The sequence below is a fragment of the Musa acuminata genome, unplaced genomic scaffold (genome assembly GCF_036884655.1).
Source record: "Musa acuminata AAA Group cultivar baxijiao unplaced genomic scaffold, Cavendish_Baxijiao_AAA HiC_scaffold_1127, whole genome shotgun sequence".
NCBI classification, from domain to species: domain Eukaryota; kingdom Viridiplantae; phylum Streptophyta; class Magnoliopsida; order Zingiberales; family Musaceae; genus Musa; species Musa acuminata.
In genome coordinates this window covers 1-21,563 of record NW_027021340.1, presented here as the reverse complement: position 1 = coordinate 21,563, position 21,563 = coordinate 1, and the positions used below count along the sequence as shown (strand labels likewise).

The 21,563-nt window shown below is 40.9% G+C and overlaps 1 protein-coding gene across 3 annotated transcripts; it reads right to left on the bottom strand.

The window, feature by feature from the left end:
* Positions 1-13,026: 13,026 nt before the first annotated feature.
* On the bottom strand, positions 13,027-16,091 carry LOC135668506 (probable protein phosphatase 2C 47). 3 transcript variants are annotated; one of them, XM_065178484.1, is made up of 4 exons: positions 15,578-16,091; positions 14,308-14,499; positions 13,980-14,215; positions 13,027-13,872 (listed from the first exon to the last, which is right to left on the bottom strand). In XM_065178484.1, the coding sequence occupies exons 1-4, from the start codon at positions 15,737-15,739 to the stop codon at positions 13,275-13,277; spliced, it is 1,188 nt and encodes a 395-aa protein (XP_065034556.1). In that variant the 5' UTR covers positions 15,740-16,091; the 3' UTR covers positions 13,027-13,274. The 3 variants fall into 3 exon arrangements, with proteins under 3 accessions (XP_065034556.1, XP_065034558.1, XP_065034557.1); XM_065178486.1 differs by having other exon boundaries at positions 14,308-14,437; positions 15,578-15,739; XM_065178485.1 differs by lacking the exon at positions 14,308-14,499 and having other exon boundaries at positions 15,578-16,090.
* Between the last annotated feature and the right edge of the window lie 5,472 nt (positions 16,092-21,563).

Sequence of the window (21,563 nt, the reverse complement as noted above, 5' to 3'; positions counted from 1 at the left end):
ATATTGTGTGAACTCCTCTCCTTCTTCTAAGTGTTAGAATAGTTTGAGAGAAGAGTAAGTGGGGGTGTAAGGGTTATCTCCTAAACTAGGTAAAAAGAGAATCAAGTTGTAAAAGGTGGTTGGTCTACGCCTTTTGAGAGAAGACTGATAGTGGATGCCAGTGGCCTCGACAAAAGAGAAATCGATGGAGTGGATGTAGGTCACAACGACCGAACCACTATAAAAATCTAGTTTATGTTTCCTTTGAGCACTTTACTTTAACTACAAGTTGACTTCTTATTGCTTTCAAAGTTAAGCATTTTCGAAATCGATTTTAATCATACAAAATATTTTTAGAACCGATATTTTTACCGCTACACTAATTTACCCCCCCTCCCTCTCTTAGTGTCGACTCGTTCCTAACAGATCCAACTCATATGGCCGAACACGACCTAGCCCATGTGGTCAAACGTGACCCAAATCATATGGCTAGGTATAATTGAATTTGCAAGCCAACCATAGTCTAGTTTAGTGATAAGGCTTAGCCTAACTTATGAGTGAGGCTCAGCTTGACCCATGAAGCTAGGCTCGCCCTGTTATGCAATTAGCATAAGACACATTGTCATCTCTCTATCCAACCCATTATACCTCACTCAACCTATTACTTGGGATAGGCATATATGGTGTTAGGATCGAGAGCACTAAGAGGGGGGGGGTGAATTAGTGCAGCGGAAATCTTTCAGCGATTTAAAAACGAAAGCTGCGTTCGTCCGATAAAAAACGATTTCGATATAAAAGCAGAATCACAGTGCAGTTTGCGTCTAAGCGCAGTTTGCGTCTAAGCGCAGTTTGCATCTAAGCACAGTTTGCGTCTAAGCGCAGTTTTACGTCCAAACGCAGTTTTATGTCCAAACGCAGTTTTACGTCCAAACGCAGTTTTACGTCCAAACGCAGTTTTGCGTCCAAACGCAGTTTTACGTCTAAACGCAGTTTTACGTCTAAACGCAGTTTTGCGTCTAAACGCAGTTTTACGTCTAAACGTAATTTTACATCTAAATGTAGTTTTGAACCTTGAAAAGCGTTTTACGTAAAAAGCAATTTGCAGTTATAAATGGAATCCGAATGTAAGCGTAAACCGCAGTGTGAAGATCGTACGAAAACACGATTTACGTTTGAATGCAGATTCTGAAAGATCAGAGCTTAGAAATTCGTTCGTAAAAGGCGCAGAGGGCAGTAGCAATGTAGGAGGTTTGCAGTAATGATAAAGTGCTCAAGGTAAAAGCAAACCAGAGATTTAGAGTGGTTCGGTCAGTCTTGACCTACTCCACTTTTGGCTTCCTCCTCCGACGAGGTCACCGACGTCAACTAGCTGCCTTCCTTCAATGGGCGAAGGCTAACTGCCCTTTTACAGTTTCTCTCCTTTTGACAGGCTCAGGAGACAACCTTTACAGATCCTTTCTCTCCTCTCTTTACAACTCAAAACTTGAAGAACAGAAGGAGGAGAACTTTAGGATTTTACACAAATTTGAGCTCTTAGAATCACTGAAAAGATCAAGAATTCGGTGTGGATCTGTATCTTTTCAGTGCTGAATGGGTGGGGTATTTATAGGCCCCAACCCAGTTCAAATTTGGAGCTCAAAACGATCAAATCGATCAAATCCCAGAATTCTGGGATCAGGCGGTTGCACCTCTTGACTGGAGAGGTGGCACCGCCTGGCAGAGCTCGAAGACTGAGCTCAGGCGATTGCTCCTCTCTGCCAGAGCTCGAAGACTGAGCTCGATGGTTGCATCACCTGGCAGAGCTCGAAGACTGAGCTTGGTGGTTGCACCGCCTGGCAGAGCTCGAAGTCTGAGCTCGGTGGTTGCCTGGCAGAGCTCGAAACTGAGCTCAGGCTGATGCACCTCTCTGCCAGAGCTCGAAGACTGAGCTCGATGGTTGCATCACCTGGCAGAGCTCGAGACTGAGCTCAGGCTGATGCACCTCTCTGCCAGAGCTCGAAGACTGAGCTCGGTGGTTGCATCGCCTGGCAGAGCTCGAAACTTGAGCTCTGGCGGTGCTACCTCTTGACAGAGGAGGTTGCACCGCCCAGTCTAGCTCGAAGACTGAGCTCTGGGCGGTTGCACCTCTTGGCTGGGGCGGTTGCACCTCCCAGCCTCGCAGCCCTGGCGGTTGCACCTCCTGGCTGGGGCGGTTGCACCTCCCAACCTCACAGCCCTGGCGGTTGCACCTCCTGGTGCAATCAGGGTCCGAATGGTTCGCTCCATTCGGCCCAATTTGAATCTTTTCAGGGGCCCAATTGCCCCAAGATTAAGCTAATGGGATCACCTCCCATTTTCAAGCTTAATCATCATGCTAACTACGATTAACTCTAAGACAACTTCTGCAGCTTTGCTCCGATGCGTCAATCGCTTCTTCCGACGAGTTTCCGGCCAACTTCCGTCGATCATCCGATAAACCCTCGGTGATCCTTCTGCGGACATCCGGCATACTCCTGGACTTTGCGACGATCCACTAGGCGAGTTCCGACGAGCTTCGCTTGGCAAGCTTCTGGACTTCTCGGATCTGTTCTCGCTGAACCTCCGACGACCGTCCGAACTTCCGTCGAACTCTCGAACTCCTAACGTGATCATGATCTTGACTCCGGCGCAACACCTGCTGCTTGTCTTACTCTCATCGTAGTTAATCCTGCACACTTATCTCAACACATAGATTAGATAACAAATGACAATTGACTTCATCATCAAAATCCGAGATTCAACAATCTCCCCCTTTTTGATGATGACAATCAATTGATAAAGGAGTTGTCCTTAACTCCCCCTATCTATATGCCATAGTTGAGATAAGTCAACCTTGAATTCAAGACCAAAGAATTCAAGTGACGTATTGATAAGTTAGATCAGTTAAACTTATCAATGCTCCCATCATGATGCCCATCATGATGTATCTCTTCAAGAATGATGTCAAGGCATGACATACATCATCAAGTTTGTATGATAGTGTTTGTAACTGTTCATCATGTAATCATATAAAGCTACGAAGGACTTTTTACATGATGCACACATTTGAGATTTTCTAGCAAGTTTGCATTTTCTTCACAATATAGAATATCAAATCAAGACATGATGCAAACATGTTCACATATCTCTTGGTGATGCAAGGATGGCATAACTATAACATTGTTTATAGCATCACTCAAGTATTTGCAACTATACATATCTCTTGGTGATGCAAGGATGGCATAACTATAACATTGTTTATAGCATCACTCAAGTATTTGCAACTATAACATAGACATGATTATGGCAGTTCAGCTATGACATAGTGTTTATCAATTCATATGTTTCTCCCCCTTTGTCATCAACAAAAAGCATGATAGCATTATCAAGCACATAAAGGAAGTCATATAATACTTTGAATATCTCTTTATTGTTTGTTGCTTGAAGGAAGAAAGTCATTTTTTCAAAAAGTTTTCATAGCATTCAAACCGAAAAATGAACTTCTTACATGCATTTGGTTAAAAATATTTGTCACATAATTTGTAACATGTTATTTGATCAAGCGATGTCAAGGCATGTAACAGTAATACCATCCGAAAAATAATTTTAACTATTCATCATGTATTCGGACACATCAACATTCCTAATTCTCTTCTTATGTAATCAAATTGTTCTTCACATAGGGGTTTTGTAAAGATATCAGCTAGTTGATGTTTGGTATCAATAAACTCTATGGTTACATCATGATTAGTGACATGATCTCGTATAAAGTGATGTCTAATATCAATGTGTTTTGTTCTTGAGTGTTGTATAGGATTTTTAGTTAAGCATATTGCACTCGTGTTATCACATTTAATGGGAATATCTTTAAGATTCACTTTGTAATCTTCTAAAGTGTTTTTCATCCATACAACTTGTGCACAGCATGCACTTGCTGCAATGTATTCAGCTTCGGTTGTTGATAGAGCAACCGAGTTTTGTTTCTTAGATGACCGGGATACAAGGGCATGTCCTAAAAATTGACATGATCCTGATGTGCTTTTTCTGTCTAGTCTACAGCCAGCGAAGTCCGCATCAGCATAAGCTGTTAATTCAAAATTTTCTGATTTTGGGTACCATAATCCTAGATTGGTAGTTCCATTAAGATATCTGAGTATTCTTTTGACTGCTTTGAGATGAGATATCTTAGGGTCTGATTGAAATCTAGCACAAAGTCCTACACTGAACATGATGTCTGGTCTGGTGGCAGTGAGGTAAAGTAAACTTCCTATCATACCCCTATAGGTTTTTTGATCGAAGCTTTCTCCATTCTCATCAATTTCAAACTTAGTGGAGGTGCTCATAGGAGTGTCAATGGCTTTTGAATTATTCATTTTGAACTTCTTCAGCAAACTCACAGCATATTTGGTTTGACTAATAAAGATGCCATTGCTTAGTTGTTTGATTTGTAGGCCTAAGAAGAATGTTAACTCTCCCATTAGACTCATTTCGAATTCATGACTCATAGTTTTCGCAAAGGATTCACAAAGAGATTCATTTGTAGAACCAAAGATAATATCATCAACATAAATTTGAACAATGAGAAAATTGTTTTCAAAGTTCTTGATGAATAATGTAGTATCAACCTTACCTTTTATGAAATTATTTTCAATAAGAAAAGAACTAAGTCTCTCATACCAAGCCCTAGGAGCTTGTTTTAAACCATAGAGAGCTTTAGTTAATCTAAACACATGATTAGGGAGACTATTATTTTCAAATCCAGGAGGTTGTTCAACATAGACTTCTTTAGAAATAAAGCCATTAAGAAAGGCGCTTTTAACATCCATTTGAAACAACTTAAAATTATTACTGCTAGCGTAGGCAAGGAGCATCCTTATGGCTTCCAATCGTGCCACAGGAGCGAAGGTTTCTTCGTAATCGATACCTTCTTCTTGGTTGAAACCTTTGGCCACTAATCTAGCCTTATTTCTAACCACGATACCATTTTCATTTTGCTTGTTTCTGAAGACCCATTTAGTACCAATAACTAGATGGTCATTTGGCCTAGGAACAAGCTTCCACACCCCATTTCTTTCAAATTGATTTAATTCATCTTGCATTGCGATAATCCATGAATCATCTTTCATGGCTTCATCAACGCATTTGGGTTCAGTTTGGGAGAGAAAGGCGGTATTTGCACAAAAGGTTTTAAGAGAAGATCGTGTTTGAACTCCCTTTGATGTGTCTCCTAAGATTAGCTCCTTAGGATGAGCATCTATATACTTCCAATCCTTGGGTAAGGAAATCTGAGAAGTGGATGCATCCAAGTTGCTAGTTGGAGACGGGGTCTCGTTTAAATTTAAAGAATCAAAATTAACATCATCATCAAGATCATTTTTCGTGAGTTCAGAAGTCTCATTGAAAACAACATGAATGGATTCTTCAATAATTAGAGTTCTTTTATTAAAGATACGAAAGGCTTTAGAAACTGTAGAATAACCAAGAAAGATTCCTTCATCGGATTTAGCATCAAATTTTCCTAAGTTGTCTTTTTCATTCAAGATAAAACACTTACACCCAAAGATTTTGAAATATGAAACGTTGGGTTTTTTATTGTTCCATAACTCATAGGGAGTTTTGGTTAGTAGAGGTCTCACTAGAACTCTATTTAAGATATAGCATGCAGTATTTACGGCTTCGGCCCAAAAATATTTGGGTAGGTTATGTTCATTTAACATGGTTCTTGCCATTTCTTGTCAATTTCGATTTTTTCTTTCTACAACTCCATTTTGTTGAGGGTTTCTAGGAGTAGAGAAATTATGGTTGTATCCATTGAGTTCACAAAATTCTTGGAAATCATGGTTTTGAAATTCACCACCATGATCACTTCTAATTGACGAAATCATAGAACCTTTCTCATTCTGAACGAGTTTGCAAAACTTGGTAAAAGATCTAAGGCATTCACTTTTCTGTTTTAAAAAGTAAGTCCATGTGTATCTGCTATAGTCATCTATGATGACGAAAGCGTATTTGCTACCTCCTATGCTTGATGTGGAGATGGGTCCGAACAAATCCATATGGATCAATTGTAAGGGCCTAGAGGTGCTTACTTGATTTTTAGATTTGAAGCTACTCTTAATTTGTTTACCTAATTGGCAGGCATCACATACATTATCTTTGATGAACTTGATATGAGGAATTCCTCTTACAAGTTCTTTGGATGATATTTGAGTGATTAGCTTCATGCTAGTATGACCTAATCTTCTGTGCCATATCCAAGCATTCTCATTTAAAGCAGAAAAACATGTTTCATTACATAAATCATCGATGTCAATAGTGTATACGTTATTTTGTTTTAATGCAATCATAGATATGTTTTTGTGAGGTTTTTCAATGACGCAAGCATTAGATTCAAATTTGATGATATATCCTTTATCACATAATTGACTAATGCTTAGGAGGTTATGTTTTAGACCATCAACTAGCAAAACATCTTCAATAGAAAAGTTGGATTTGTTACCTATGGTTCCTTTGCCAATGATTTTACCCTTGTTGTTGTCTCCGAAGGTGACATATCCTTCGTTTATGCTAGAGAGCTTAGAGAATTGGGATGAATCTCCGGTCATATGCCTTGAGCATCCACTGTCAAGGTACCATCTCTTGCTCCTAGCTTGCGATGGTTTAGTTTTCTACAAGAAAGGATGATGTTTAGGTACCCATTTGCTTTTGGGTGCCTCATAAATAGATCTACATTTTCTATCATGTTGCATAGAGTTTATCATGGTTCCTTTAGGAACCCAGATTAATTTGTTTGGACTTATTTTCTTGAAAGGACAACAATGTGTCTTGTGTCCAGATTTGCAACAAAAGTTGCACTTGGTTTGGTGTTGAACATGTAAGATGGAGCCTTTTACAAAGGTAGTTGGATTTTGGTGAGGACTCCTCACAAATCCAATCCCACTTCTTTTGGGAGCATGACCCTTGTTTGTAAGGATCATGTTTAATGACTTGCTACCAACCTCGAATTTCTTCAAGGTGTCCTTAAGTAGCAAGTTTTCTTTTTGTATAGTTTCTAAATCATGACATTTGATACATGAATTTAAACTATCATGATGTTCGACTTTTAACTTATCAAACTCACAAGTAAGATTATCATGTACCTTTTTTAGCAACTTGTATTTTCTATTTATAACTTTGCATTCATCAAATAAATCATGGAAGGCATTTAATAATTCATCGAAAGATAAATCAGCATCTAATAAATCCGTTACCTCCTCTTCGATGGCCATAAAGGCGTAATGAGCAACTTGCTCGGTGTTGGACTCTTCTTCTTCAGATGCGCTTGCGTCATCCCATGTTGCTTGAAGAGCCTTCTTCTTTGATGTTCTTCTTTTGACTTGGGGACAATCATTCTTGTAGTGTCCCGGCTTTTTACATTCGTAGCAGATCACTTGGTCCTTCTTGGGTTCAAGTTTATTTTTCACATCGTTTTTAAACTTGTTTCTTTTGAAGAATTTCTTAAACTTTCTTGTCAAAAGTGCCAAGTCATCATCACAGTCCTTATCACTTGAGTTTTCTCTCAAGTGGCATTCAGAAGTTTTAAGTGCCATATCCTTCCTGTTCTTTGGAAGGATGTCTTCTTGCTCTTCATGAGCTTTGCAAGTCATTTCGTAGGTCATTAATGACCCGATTAGTTCTTCAAGAGGGAAGTTGCGCAGATCTTTTGCCTCTTGAATGGCAGTGACTTTAGGATCCCAACTTTTAGGAAGGGATCTTAGTATTTTATTTACGAGTTCAAAATCCGAAAAACTTTTTCCGAGTCCTTTTAGACTGTTGACGACATCCATAAAACGGGTAAACATGTCGCCAATGGTTTCACTCGGTTTCATTCGGAAAAGTTCAAAAGAATGCAGCAACAGATTGATTTTTGACTCTTTCACTCTACTTGTGCCCTCGTGGGTCACTTCAAGTGTGTGCCAAATATCAAAAGCAGTTTCGCAAGTTGAAACACGATTAAACTCGTTTTTATCAAGTGCGCAAAATAAGGCATTCATAGCCTTTGCATTAAGAGTGAAAGCCTTCTTGTCCAACTCATTCCAATCGATCCTTGGAAGAGAAGACTTTGAAAAACCATTCTCGACAAGATTCCATAATTCAAAATCCATAGAAATAAGAAAGATCCTCATTCGGGTCTTCCAGTAAGTGTAGTCCGTTCCACTGAACATGGGTGGACGTGTAATCGAATGCCCCTCTTGGTTTCCGGCGTATGCCATCTCTCTTGGGTTTTAATCCTTTAGAGAGTTAACCTTGCTCTGATACCAATTGTTAGGATCGAGAGCACTAAGAGGGGGGGGGGTGAATTAGTGCAGCGGAAATCTTTCAGCGATTTAAAAACGAAAGCTGCGTTCGTCCGATAAAAAATGATTTCGATATAAAAGCATAATCACAGTGCAGTTTGCGTCTAAGCGCAGTTTGCGTCTAAGCGCAGTTTGCGTCTAAGCACAGTTTGCGTCTAAGCGCAGTTTTACGTCCAAACGCAGTTTTACGTCCAAACGCAGTTTTACGTCCAAACGCAGTTTTACTTCCAAACGCAGTTTTACGTCCAAACGCAGTTTTACGTCCAAACGCAGTTTTACGTCTAAACGCAGTTTTGCGTCTAAACGTAGTTTTACGTCTAAACGCAGTTTTACGTCTAAACGCAGTTTTGCGTCTAAACGCAGTTTTGCGTCTAAACGCAGTTTTACGTCTAAACGTAATTTTACGTCTAAATGTAGTTTTGAACCTTGAAAAGCGTTTTACGTAAAAAGCAATTTGCAGTTATAAATGGAATCCGAATGTAAGCGTAAACCGCAGTGTGAAGATCGTACGAAAACACGATTTACGTTTGAATGCAGATTCTGAAAGATCAGAGCTTAGAAATTCGTTCGTAAAAGGCGCAGAGGGCAGTAGCAATGTAGGAGGTTTGCAGTAATGATAAAGTGCTCAAGGTAAAAGCAAACCAGAGATTTAGAGTGGTTCGGTCAGTCTTGACCTACTCCACTTTTGGCTTCCTCCTCCGACGAGGTCACCGACGTCAACTAGCTGCCTTCCTTCAATGGGCGAAGGCTAACTGCCCTTTTACAGTTTCTCTCCTTTTGACAGGCTCAGGAGACAACCTTTACAGATCCTTTCTCTCCTCTCTTTACAACTCAAAACTTGAAGAACAGAAGGAGGAGAACTTTAGGATTTTACACAAATTTGAGCTCTTAGAATCACTGAAAAGATCAAGAATTCGGTGTGGATCTGTATCTTTTCAGTGCTGAATGGGTGGGGTATTTATAGGCCCCAACCCAGTTCAAATTTGGAGCTCAAAACGATCAAATCGATCAAATCCCAAAATTCTGGGATCAGGCGGTTGCACCTCTTGACTGGAGAGGTGGCACCGCCTGGCAGAGCTCGAAGACTGAGCTCAGGCGATTGCTCCTCTCTGCCAGAGCTCGAAGACTGAGCTCGATTGTTGCATCACCTGGCAGAGCTCGAAGACTGAGCTTGGTGGTTGCACCGCCTGGCAGAGCTCGAAGTCTGAGCTCGGTGGTTGCCTGGCAGAGCTCGAAACTGAGCTCAGGCTGATGCACCTCTCTGCCAGAGCTCGAAGACTGAGCTCGATGGTTGCATCACCTGGCAGAGCTCGAGACTGAGCTCAGGCTGATGCACCTCTCTGCCAGAGCTCGAAGACTGAGCTCGGTGGTTGCATCGCCTGGCAGAGCTCGAAACTTGAGCTCTGGCGGTGCTACCTCTTGACATAGGAGGTTGCACCGCCCAGTCTAGCTCGAAGACTGAGCTCTGGGCGATTGCACCTCTTGGCTGGGGTGGTTGCACCTCCCAGCCTCGCAGCCCTGGCGGTTGCACCTCCTGGCTGGGGCGGTTGCACCTCCCAACCTCACAGCCCTGGCGGTTGCACCTCCTGGCTGGGGCGGTTGCACCTCCTGGTGCAATCAGGGTCCGAATGGTTCGCTCCATTCGGCCCAATTTGAATCTTTTCAGGGGCCCAATTGCCCCAAGATTAAGCTAATGGGATCACCTCCCATTTTCAAGCTTAATCATCATGCTAACTACGATTAACTCTAAGACAACTTCTGCAGCTTTGCTCCGATGCGTCAATCGCTTCTTCCGGCGAGTTTCCGGCCAACTTCCGTCGATCATCCGATAAACCCTCGGTGATCCTTCTGCAGACATCCGGCATACTCCTGGATTTTGCGACGATCCACTTTGCGAGTTCCGATGAGCTTCGCTTGGCTAGCTTCTGGACTTCTCGGATCTGTTCTCGCTGAACCTCTGACGACCGTCCAAACTTCCGTCGAACTCTCGAACTCCCAACGTGATCATGATCTTGACTCCGGCGCAACACCTGCTGCTTGTCTTACTCTCATCGTAGTTAATCCTGCACACTTATCTCAACACATAGATTAGATAACAAATGACAATTGACTTCATCATCAAAATCCGAGATTCAACATATGGCGCATGTGATCCATCCAAGACTTAGGTGGGTTGATTCGATCTAGGCTAGCACTATATGACACAGTCCAAGTTTCTCTTCTTTTGTTATTTTGAGCTCGTCAATTAATTGAAGTAGACAAGTTTAATCAGTTCATATTGGTTTAGGGTGATTCTAAACCAACTTTACTAGTTGAAACTACTTAATCTAATTGAAATCTATTAAATATAAATTAAATCAGTGTAGGGTGATTCTAAATTGATTCTATAAGGATTTGAGATTGGTTCCGTTATATCCTAGTTGAATTGGGTTTATTTAAGTCAATTAAGCTATTCCCATTATGATTTTGATTGATTGAGAACTATTGAGAAATTGATCTCTCATGTTTTTATGATTTGATGAACTTAAATATTTTATATGAATTTATCATTTATAAATGATTATTGGTTTTTTATTTTTTTTAAATTAAATTTATGATATTAATATGACTATTACCATATAGTATATGTGATTATACTAGTGATATACTACATTAGAAGTGCAACATGTGAAATGAGCTACGAGCCCATTATAATGTAGAGTCACTAATGGACATAGTCTAAAAGATTATCAATTAATCATGGTCTCTCATAATATTTTATCATAGTATTTTTGGATACATGCGTGAATGAATAAATGTAAATAAATGATCATTGTTATTTTTGTATCCCTAACAAGGGTAAGTAGGGCAATTCCCTTTAAAGATTAACGGGTTATCAAACATGATGGTTATATGTTTCCTCCATCCACTATTTAAAGGAATGTATCCCCACTTGGACGAGTGACAAATACTACACCATTCACAATTGGGAATGTAATATGGATTTTTTCTATATATTGTTCGAAAGAATCTATCCCGTAGAATATGTATTTCTATTTGCTATTGGGAGAGTACACCATCGGGTGTGATGTATGTTCTTGTTATTTGATTATTATGTATATCATTGAGATGTGTTATATATAATCGATACATGATTTTATTTACTACATTAGAATTATCATTATTTTTTCAATATATGAGTTTTAAAATGAATTGATGTGTTACCATTTTGTAGTAATTTTTTGATATTTGTATATGTCTCATGAATATTAAAATTATTTTTATAAATTTTTAAAGATTTCTACCGATATATATAATTGTTGATATATTTTTATCTTATATTTACTTTTAAAATAACATACTATTTTGTAATAGATATGAGGCTTAGGTAGAAGAGCTTTTTTTTTTGTCACTTGTAATCCTACCAACAAGATGTGATCCTTTTTCTAGTTAAAAATATAATATTTATTTTTATAAAGATAAGAATTTAAATTTAAAAATAAAAAATCTTTCATTAATTATGAATATTAAAATAATATTTTATTTTTTAAAAACTCTGGGATGTGGCATAACCAAATCCAACCATAAATCTTACTCTAATGTCAACATGGAAAAATTTAGCAATTAAGTGTCTCATAATGATGATTTTTTCATATCCCATCATGAAGTGTCTCCTAATGATGATGTGATTGAATCTATCGTAATGATGATGGGATATAATCTATCAAATTTGACCATGAAGTATCTTATATTGACCATGTGACCAAATCCAATCATGAATTATTCATTAATGAGGATAAGGCCAAATGTGGCCATGAAGCATTTTCTAATAATAATGTGATTGAATATAGCATGAAGCATGTACTAATAACAACCTGATTGAATCTGACTATGAAACGTCGCCTAATGATCACGTGATTAAGCCATGAAGTGTTCCCTAATAACAAGACAATTGAATTTGATTACAAAGTATCCCCTAATGACAATATAATCGAATCTAGCTAGGGGTGCCCTCAAACCAAAATGCAAATAAATTTGGCCACAAAGTTCCGTCCAATAATTATGCGATCGAAATTGGTCTTAAATCAAATACTCAACAATATGAAGTCAACACATAATGTGACACTTTAAACAATGGTTTGGTGGTTGTTTGTTAAACCCTCGTATTAAAGGTTGAAGGTTCAAAATATATATATATACATGCGTCTGGATCCATCATTAATTGGTTTGTCAAATTTTAATTTTCTGTGAAGAGTTTTTGATGCATCGAAGTGGTATGATTATGACCCTACTTATATCCATACTGTAGAGTGTTAATTTGTGGTTTGTTGTAGTACATTCCCCTTTCATATCGTTCCTTCTTCTTATCAGCTGTTCTACAATCTTTTCCGACCTGAAAAACTTGATATAAAGGTTGAGTTTGTGTTCATATTATTTATTATTGTTATAGAATTATTGAATTAACTCAATATCATTGCACCCACAAATCACTGACACTAAAGTTCATGTTTGCATCAGAGGAAAAATCTATTGCTGGATGGTTTTGAATTGATATATACATCAAAGACAGACAAGGTCTGTTAGTTGATTAAACGACCACCTGCCTTCTTTCTTTTCCAACAGTCAAACAAGGCGGCTGCCATGTTTCTCATCCTTCTCCCGTCGTCTGTCACCCGCCACATTACCCACTTTGCACTGTATCCATAATTTGCAAGCAAGTCGAAACTTGTGACCATGTCAAAGTATCTCAGAATATGGACCTATAATTGCTGATATATCAAGTTTAAAATCACTTCTAAACAATTATTTACATGCCGTGCCTCCATCACCCCGGCCACAGAAACAATGAAACAAAGACGACCTACAAAACTGTTTAGCTGCTGTTTGTACCCCCTCGAGCAGCCAAAATTAGGATGATAACTTACTATAAATTTTCAGCATCGTCACCAAATTTATGTACATCGAAGCCACGTTCTACTACAGTCAATTGCTACCACCATTATCCAGCAAGCTCCTCAGATTACAGAGGGCCTCCACCGACAAGCTTTTGCAACACCTCGTCCTGGGCTGCTGCTGCTGCTGCCCCGGCTCATGGCATGGTGAAGCAGAGGACCCACCATATTCATCCGAAAAGCAGACCACGATCACTGTGAGATTATCAACTGTGTTGAGCCTTAGTGCCTCCATGACGAGCTCCCTCGCACACCACTCAGGGTCGTCATGCCGCCTGAGGCCCCTGCGCACTACACCAACCGCATGTTGGCTTGACATGACATCCCATATTCCATCACAACCGATTATTAGAAACTCATCGTCCTCAGTCAGCATTGCCTGCCTGAATTCTGGCTCTGCAATGAGTGGTGAGGGAGAACCTCGCGGCATTTTCAAGTCCCAGTCTCCCAAAGCTCGTGTGACGGACAGGATGCCATTGAGGTACCCATCATCAACAAAACCCCCCGACTGTTCAACTCTTTGCCGCTCAGCTGCATTGATGGGCCTATGATCTTGCGACATATCAACTGCTTCACCTTTCCTGCATAAGACTGCTCGACAGTCACCTGCATTGGCTACCAGGAGAATCCTGCACCCAGTAGGGAAGACAGATCAGCAAAGGATTAACACAGCTCTAAAACTGATACATGGAAACAAAAACACAAAAGGAAGACGAAGAAAAACAAAGTAACAAACCTTCCAAACACCATAGCTGTGAGAGCTGTAGTCCCTGAAGAACTGCTAACAGTGGAGTCCTCAGCCAAAGCAAGATCAGCAAGAAGGAATGCTTCCCGAACAGAGTTCTCTACAGATTCTACAAAATTGTTATCAGCTTCTGATGCCCGAGGAAAATTAGCATCTTTGAACAAAAACCTAGTTGCATGCTTCTTAGTGTAAGCAGCAGCATCTGGACCTCCATGGCCATCAAACACCTGCAGAAAAATAGGAAACCCCATCATTACCAACTTTTAGTTAGGAACTAATGCAAAGCCGGTTCCACATCAGAGGTAGATCAATTTCTTACCCCATAGAAGGCGCTAGGCATAGGGCACCTAAGCAGAGAGCCTAGATGTGATGAGAGATTGTCAATACGAATATGCTCATCTTCCATGTATCTCCGGTGCCCAATGTCAGCAAAACTACCAGACCGGATGCTGGGAACAAACAGAAGTGGCTTTACAGAAATATCCAAAATGGCATCTGACTTTCTAAATTCCTACATGCACAGAAAACAAGACAAATAATGCAGGGAGATAGAAACCAAAGTACCGAGATAATAAAACACAGTACCAGATACCAAAACACAAGCAACCAACCTAATAGGGGCAAACATGTTCAGGAGACAAAGACATATATCAGAGTCCAAATCAGGGTAATGGTACAACAAATGAAATGAGCTAAATAGTTCGGGAAAGATGATACATACAAACAACCAGGGATGCTCAACAACTCTTGAGATGACAGCATGACTTATTTAATTTAACAGGCATAATGATACACGTTAACCCTTCCTGCTTCTGTGCCTTTCAATGCACGATTATCATTTCCAAATCAGAAGTTAATCTTTCACTGTGTGCAGGGAAAAAAAATTCTATATTCTTTATTCGGAAAATAACTCTTTAAAGCAACATAACCTAACCAGAAGCTAATATCAATCGATTTTATGTCAATTTGGTCATAACGTAAGCTGAGAGAGCATAGAAACATATCTTTACGAGTCCATCACCAGGCTACCTAATAAATTACTGCAGCTAAACAAATGGATCTGAAAGCTTAACAAGCGGAAACTAAGTGCTAAAATAGATTAGCCAAGTAAAGATTTCTACAAATAAACCCAAGAAGAACTTTTTGAACAGAAACAGAAAAAATGGAGCATAATGAATTTTCTATTACCGAACTAAACGAAGAGTATTTGAGAGATAATCAATTACAAACACATGATTTTGGTTGCACCGATATCACTAGGGAAGGCGAATAATTTTTTTAGCAAAATACATGACAATCTAAAGCATACACCAAACATATCAAGATCTACGGTTATAGACCTAATCATTAAAAGCAAGAACTAATTTTAGCAAAATAAATGGCGAGATCTATGGGATATTCCAGAGTTTCCTAACAAAATAAAAAATCTATGGTTCCAGCCCCTAAATCTTTCAAATGATATGAGGAATCGAGAACAAGACCGAAGAATAAAGATAGAATCATAAAGAATAAAAAATAGTTTGGAAAAAGCAAAGAAAAAGGGCCAAGAAAGAGAAATAAATGGTGAAAGAAGAAGAGTCTAAACCAACCAGCTCAGAAACGGTAACATCAACCGTGACCGCGGCAGCCTCGGGTCCCAGCTCTGCTACCGCCGCTGCCGCTGCGGAGATATCGACGATCTCGTCAATCTCCATAGCGACGCGGCACTGCACGTCGAGGCTCTGGTGGATAACCTCCGCTTCTGCCACCATCTCGAATCCAAAAGAACCCCCACTTCCCCGGTGCCAATCGAATCCCCTCGACAAGGAGCGACCAAAAATCTCCTAAAAATCCGACCTTCAAGTAATCTAGCTCGAAGAACAGCAGCTGAATTCGGTTTCCTCTTCCTCTTAGGGTTTCTGATTTCCTTCTCAATTTGGGCTTCTTTCGATCTTTTTGCTGCTCCGATTTAATTTCGCGTTATCCAAGCAGTCGAACTCCCTTCCGAGCGTTATTTATCTGACGCCCTCGGGCGACCGGCGGCGACCGTGCGGTGCGAGAACAGCTACGGGCACGTGCGGGTTTAGAGCGCTTCTCCTCGTCCGAGACGGACACGTAGCGACCTGCCCAACTGGCAGCCGCGTTGGGTGTCGGAAGCGTCGGAAACGCGCTCATCTCGGTCAAATACTCCGCGGTGGGAGACGGCCGTTGGATTTCGTCGATACGTCTGTCAACGAGGACCACGTGGAATCGTTGCCGTTGGATCGAGAGGAAGCTGTTGATAAACCGGGATCCGTATGGACCTAATCGGTATTAAGCATAGAATCAGGGATAGTTTCGGGATAACAGATGGGTGGAGCGCGTTTACACGCGCACTGACGTCTTCGAGGTCCTGCGTGAGAAGATTCTTTGGCCCCACGCTGACGAAAACGCCCTTGTCATCAGAGTTTATATCCTTGTTATTCTCGTTAACAAAAAGAAATATTTGTGCTGCATGTTAAATTATAATTAGTTTGGCAGTGAGCAAACAACAAAAGGGGAGCAGTTTATGATGCCTTGTCTCCAGCCTTTGTTTTGGGGATAGATTTCTTGCATTGACCGTTGTGGATGGAACTCGGATGAACTGGAATTGCTTCCCAAGCAACACGTATTGTGGTTTGGCCACTCGGCAAAGGCCATGATGATTAAAGACAAAGGGGTGGTGCCTTCATGAACAAGGTGTAGGCCTTTTGCTGTCGAAAGCAAAACCCAAGAAGAGGAAGAAGACGAAGCAGCAGCAGCAGCCACGAGAGGTAGTCACAAGGTGCGTGCGATGGTTGAACGTGACATTTGAACGGGTTGGAAAAGCCAGATGTTCCTGTCGATGGCTGAGTTGGTCAATCAGCCACCGTTAGAATCAATAAACAACGAAGGATAGTGTTCTGGCCATAATGACATTATGCTAATTAATCCATTCTAATGCTTCTAGATTTAATATTATGATGAGGTAGGTATATGACGACTAGTATTGTTGATCTTTCGAATTGTTACTGGGTTTGGGAAGTGCTTACTTATTGGTGTGGATTAGTAAAGGAGGACAGTATCGTTACATTCCTTACCATTGAATCTTCGGACACAATTTGCAAACAAATTTATTAGTATAATAAATTTGAAATATAGTGCAAACAAGATCCAGAAATACTATATTTGAAATAGTGCTTGACTCATGCTTGTAGTAGATATTTAAATAAAAAATTTCTTAAATATGATTTGATATTTGAGCTTTGAGCTTAAATGAAATGTGTCCACTAATGGTAATATGATTTGAGTTTGTAATTGTCTTAAGTCAAAATTAGACTTGATTAAGGCTTAATAAATCTACCAATATATCAGGCTGAGATTTGATGAGTTAAGGTTCAATCATTCGTATGAAGGGAGAGGATGGAGCTAACTAGTTTCTTTTACTCGAGTGCTGACGTCTCGCGCTCAATGAGGACCAAGGAAAAAAATTAGAGGCAAGGTTCTGGTCGTTTGTTCATCTTAAACGGTAATATAGTATCCGGAGAGACCTACAAAATAAAGAAATATGTAGAGTTCTATAACGACTCTACTTCGATATTAAAGTTCAAAGATAACCGATGAGGGGGTGGGTTATAACACCATGAGCTATGGGAGTTGAGAATAAAAAAAAAGAAAATGCAATCTACGTTGCTCTTGCATGTGTTTGTGTCCGTTAGAGTAGAAATGATTATGTCAATTTGTATCGTGGCATAAGGAGGGGTGTAATAACGAAGTAGAGCAGTGAGCAAGTAAAATGATTTTAGCAAAGGTCAAAGGTAAACAGCAAAGTAAAAGACAGTAAATCGATTTTATAATGGTTCGATCATCGTGACCTACATCCAATCCCGATTTCTCCTCCGTTAAAGCTATCGACATCCACTATAAGTCTTCCTTCAATGGGTGAAGACCAATTACCCTCTTATAATACTTTCTCCTTTTCACAGATTTAGGAAAAAATATTTACAAGTTATAATAGTTCCCTCACACATCTCACTTAGGACTAACTCTATGCACTAGGAGGAGGGTGCTAGTCATAGGTGCCCAGCAAGCCAATCACGTGATTGATGGCACGTGTGACTTGATATAGAATCTTTTTGCTTATTATATTTTGGCATATATCACTTTATAACTATTGCATATATGCATAAATATATTGTGATGTCCTTGTATTTGTGCAATGGGAATCGGATCGTAATGCGATCACGATAATGAGATCGATTCACCTTTAAACACAGATCCTAAATAATCTCGGTCATAGGTTACTCGAGAGGGACATCGTGATAACAGGACAGACTGGTGTGCTGTATACCCATCCATATGATGGATGCAGTTGGTCTCATAGCTGCTCGTGTAGGGACACTAGGGATACAGTACAAGTGCTCATTGGAGAATGAGTTTACTGATTGATCCGCTTACGGAATGCTGGATGGTTGATGATGCCTTATTGTCAGACAGCAATTCCGTAGTCGTAGTGGTATATCTGGTCCTTAGACTTGAGACACCAAGGATGTCATGTATGAGTGTTCCACTCTTTGATACCAGACTTATAGGTTTGGCTGTCCCAGATCTAGTACAACTGGTCATTGGGAGTGGTAGTCGACCTTATGAGGGCTATTAAGTGTCGATAGAGGATCATCCACTCTCAGCATCATGAGAAGAATATCCCATATGTTCTTGCTCAAACAAATCCCTAGCCAGGGTCATTCGTGTTGAGAGAGAAAGAGTTCTCCGGGAGAATCCGATTAGAGCGAGACTCGACTAGAAACCGTATGGGTCTGACAGCACCATGCTCGATATACGGTCTCTGGGATATTAGATGGATGAGGGACTATAAGTATACGGTAACTGAGGACAGACATGTTCAATGGATTGGATTCCCTTGTATCGTCTAGGGACTACGGCGTAGTGGCTTAGTACGTCCGTAGTTGATGAGTCGAGTGAATTATTACAGAGATAATAATTCACTAAGTCAGAAGGAGTTCTAGCAGGTATGACTCATGGCCAGCTCGATATTGGGCCTAGAGGGTCACACACATATGGAAGGCATTGCGATGAGTAGAGGTTCGGATATGAGATATCCGACGGAGCTCTTGTCTTATTGGATATCCAATAAGCCCCTGAATTATTGGATCCCATGGACGAGATCCAATAAGAACCCATGAGAGATTATTGGATAGAGATCCACTAATCTAAAAGGCTTGGGTTATTGGATGCAGATCCAATACCCACTAGGGGAGGATCCATTAGGTTTTGAGAGGGGACCTCTATAAATATGAGGGATTCAGAGCCTCATAGGCTAAAGCCTTTGCTTGCCTCTTTCATCCTCTCCTAAGGATCTGTAAGGAAACAGGGATATACGATCTCCCTAGGTAACACAATCTACTCTATACATAGTTTTTTAGTTTCGCAGATTTTGCGCACCAATCTTCGCACGACGACGAACATCTCTTTGGGAATCGAGGATTTTGTTTTCTTGTTCTTCCGTTGCGCATGTGATGTCGCCCCCATGATTTTCTCAACAGTGGTATCACAGCCAGGTTGTTCGTGCAAGATTGGTTTTGAACTGCGTGTGTTGTGTTTTGAAGAAACTTTTGACGTCAAAATCTCACCTGCTAGGGCAGCACCGCCTGCGGGCGCCACCCCGCGGGCAGAACCGCCCGCGGAGGCGGCGGCCCCCGCGGGGGCGCCCACCTGCAAGGGCAGCGCCACCAGCGGGCGTGCCGTCTGCAAGCGAGGGCAGGGCCCCACCCTCCGCCGCACAAACTGCCGCCGGTAGGGTGGCGGCAGCGGCGGCAGCAACAGCAAAGAGGGAGAGGGGCTTCGGGTTTTTGGGCAAAAAGATAGTTTTACCCTTGTGAATTTGAGAAATTTGAGTTTATGTCATTTGTCTAAATTATAAAAATATCCCTAGGAATTAAGAAATTCGCTATGTGTCCCTGATTTCATAAAATACTAATTAATTAAAAAGTTTAGTTGATTATTATTTTTATTATTATCTAGTAGTCATACATGATGATGATTATTTATACATGTGATGTATGATGTGTGGACGGATGATCATGGATCATGTGTTGTGTGTACTTGTGATTATTATTATTGGGGTCTACGAGCCTCCATTATATTTCTCGTTTATTGTCGGGTCTGCGTGCCTATGATTAAGTTGTAATCACATGAGGAGGCGCAGAGAGAGCGTGGATGCGATAGCGGGACCCACGAGACGGACGATTGCGATGTATGAAGTGTTGGGAAATCTTGGGGCGACATCATATACGCAGCGGAAGAACAAGAAAACAAAATCCCCGATTCCCAAAAAGATGTTCATCGTCGTGTGAAGATTGGTGCGCAAAGTCCGCGAAACTTAAAACTGCATATAGAGTATATTGTATTACCTAGGGAGATCGTATATCCCTGTTTCCTTGCAGATCCTTAGGAGAGGGCGAAGGAGGTCAATCGTCCTCCTCTCTAGCGGTGATCCACACAGCAGGGTTGCAACGACACTCCTCAAAACTCCAGGCCTGCTTTGAGGTGGAGAGGGAGAGGAGAATAAGAAAGGCAAGCAAAGGCTCTAGCCTATGAGGCTCTGAATCCCTCCTATTTATAGAGGTCCCCTATCAAACCTTAATGGGTCATCCCCTAGTGGGTATTGGATCTGCATCCAATAAGACTAGGGCTCCGTCGGATATCTCATATCCAAACCTCTACTCATCGCAATGCCTACCATATGTGTGTGACCCTCTAGGCCCAATATCGAGCTGGCCGTGAGTCATACCTGTCAGAACTCCTTCTAACTCAGTGAATTATTATCTCTGTAATAATTCACTCGACTCATCGACTACGGACGTACTAGGCCACTACGCCGTAGTCCCCAGACGATACAGGGGAATCCAATCCATTGGACCTGTCTGTCCTTAATTACCGTGTACCTATAGTCCCTCATCCATCTAATATCCCAGAGACCGTATATCGAGCATGGTGCTGTCAGACCCATACGATTTCTACTCGAGTCTCGCTCTAATCGGATTCTCCCGGAGAACTCTTTCTCTCTCAACCCGAATGACCCTAGCTAGGGATTTGTTTGGGCAAGAACACATGAGATATTCCTCTCATGACGCCGAGAGTGGATGATCCTCTATCGACACTCAATAGCCCTCGTAAGGTCGACTACCACTCCCAATGACCAGTTGTACTAGATCTGGGACAGCCAAACCTATAAGTCTGGTATCAAAGAGTGGAGCACTCATACAGGACATCCTTGGTTTCTCAAGTCTAAGGACCAGATATACCACTAGGACTAGGGAATCGCTGTTTGACAATAAGGCATCATCAACCATCCAGCATTCTGTAAGCGGATCAATCAGTGAACTCATTATCCAATGAGCACCTGTACTGTATCCCTTGTGTCCCTACACGAGCAGCTATGAGACCAGCTGCATCCATCATATGGACGGGTATACAGCACACCAGTCTATCCAGTTATCACAATGTCCCTCTCTAGTAACCTATGACACCGGGATTATTTAGGATATATGTTTAAAGGTGAATCGATCTCATTATCGT

What these genes read in the sequence shown, in the direction of transcription:
- LOC135668506 (XM_065178484.1), bottom strand. Translation starts at nt 15,739, where the DNA reads ATGGTGGCAGAAGCGGAGGTTATCCACCAGAGCCTCGACGTGCAGTGC. An exon ending in TGCCTAGCGCCTTCTATGGG is followed by an intron (nt 14,216 to 14,307) that starts GTAAGAAATTGA and finishes ATTTTTCTGCAG; the next exon opens with GTGTTTGATGGCCATGGAGG. An exon ending in ACAGCTATGGTGTTTGGAAG is followed by an intron (nt 13,873 to 13,979) that starts GTTTGTTACTTT and finishes TACTGGGTGCAG; the next exon opens with GATTCTCCTGGTAGCCAATG.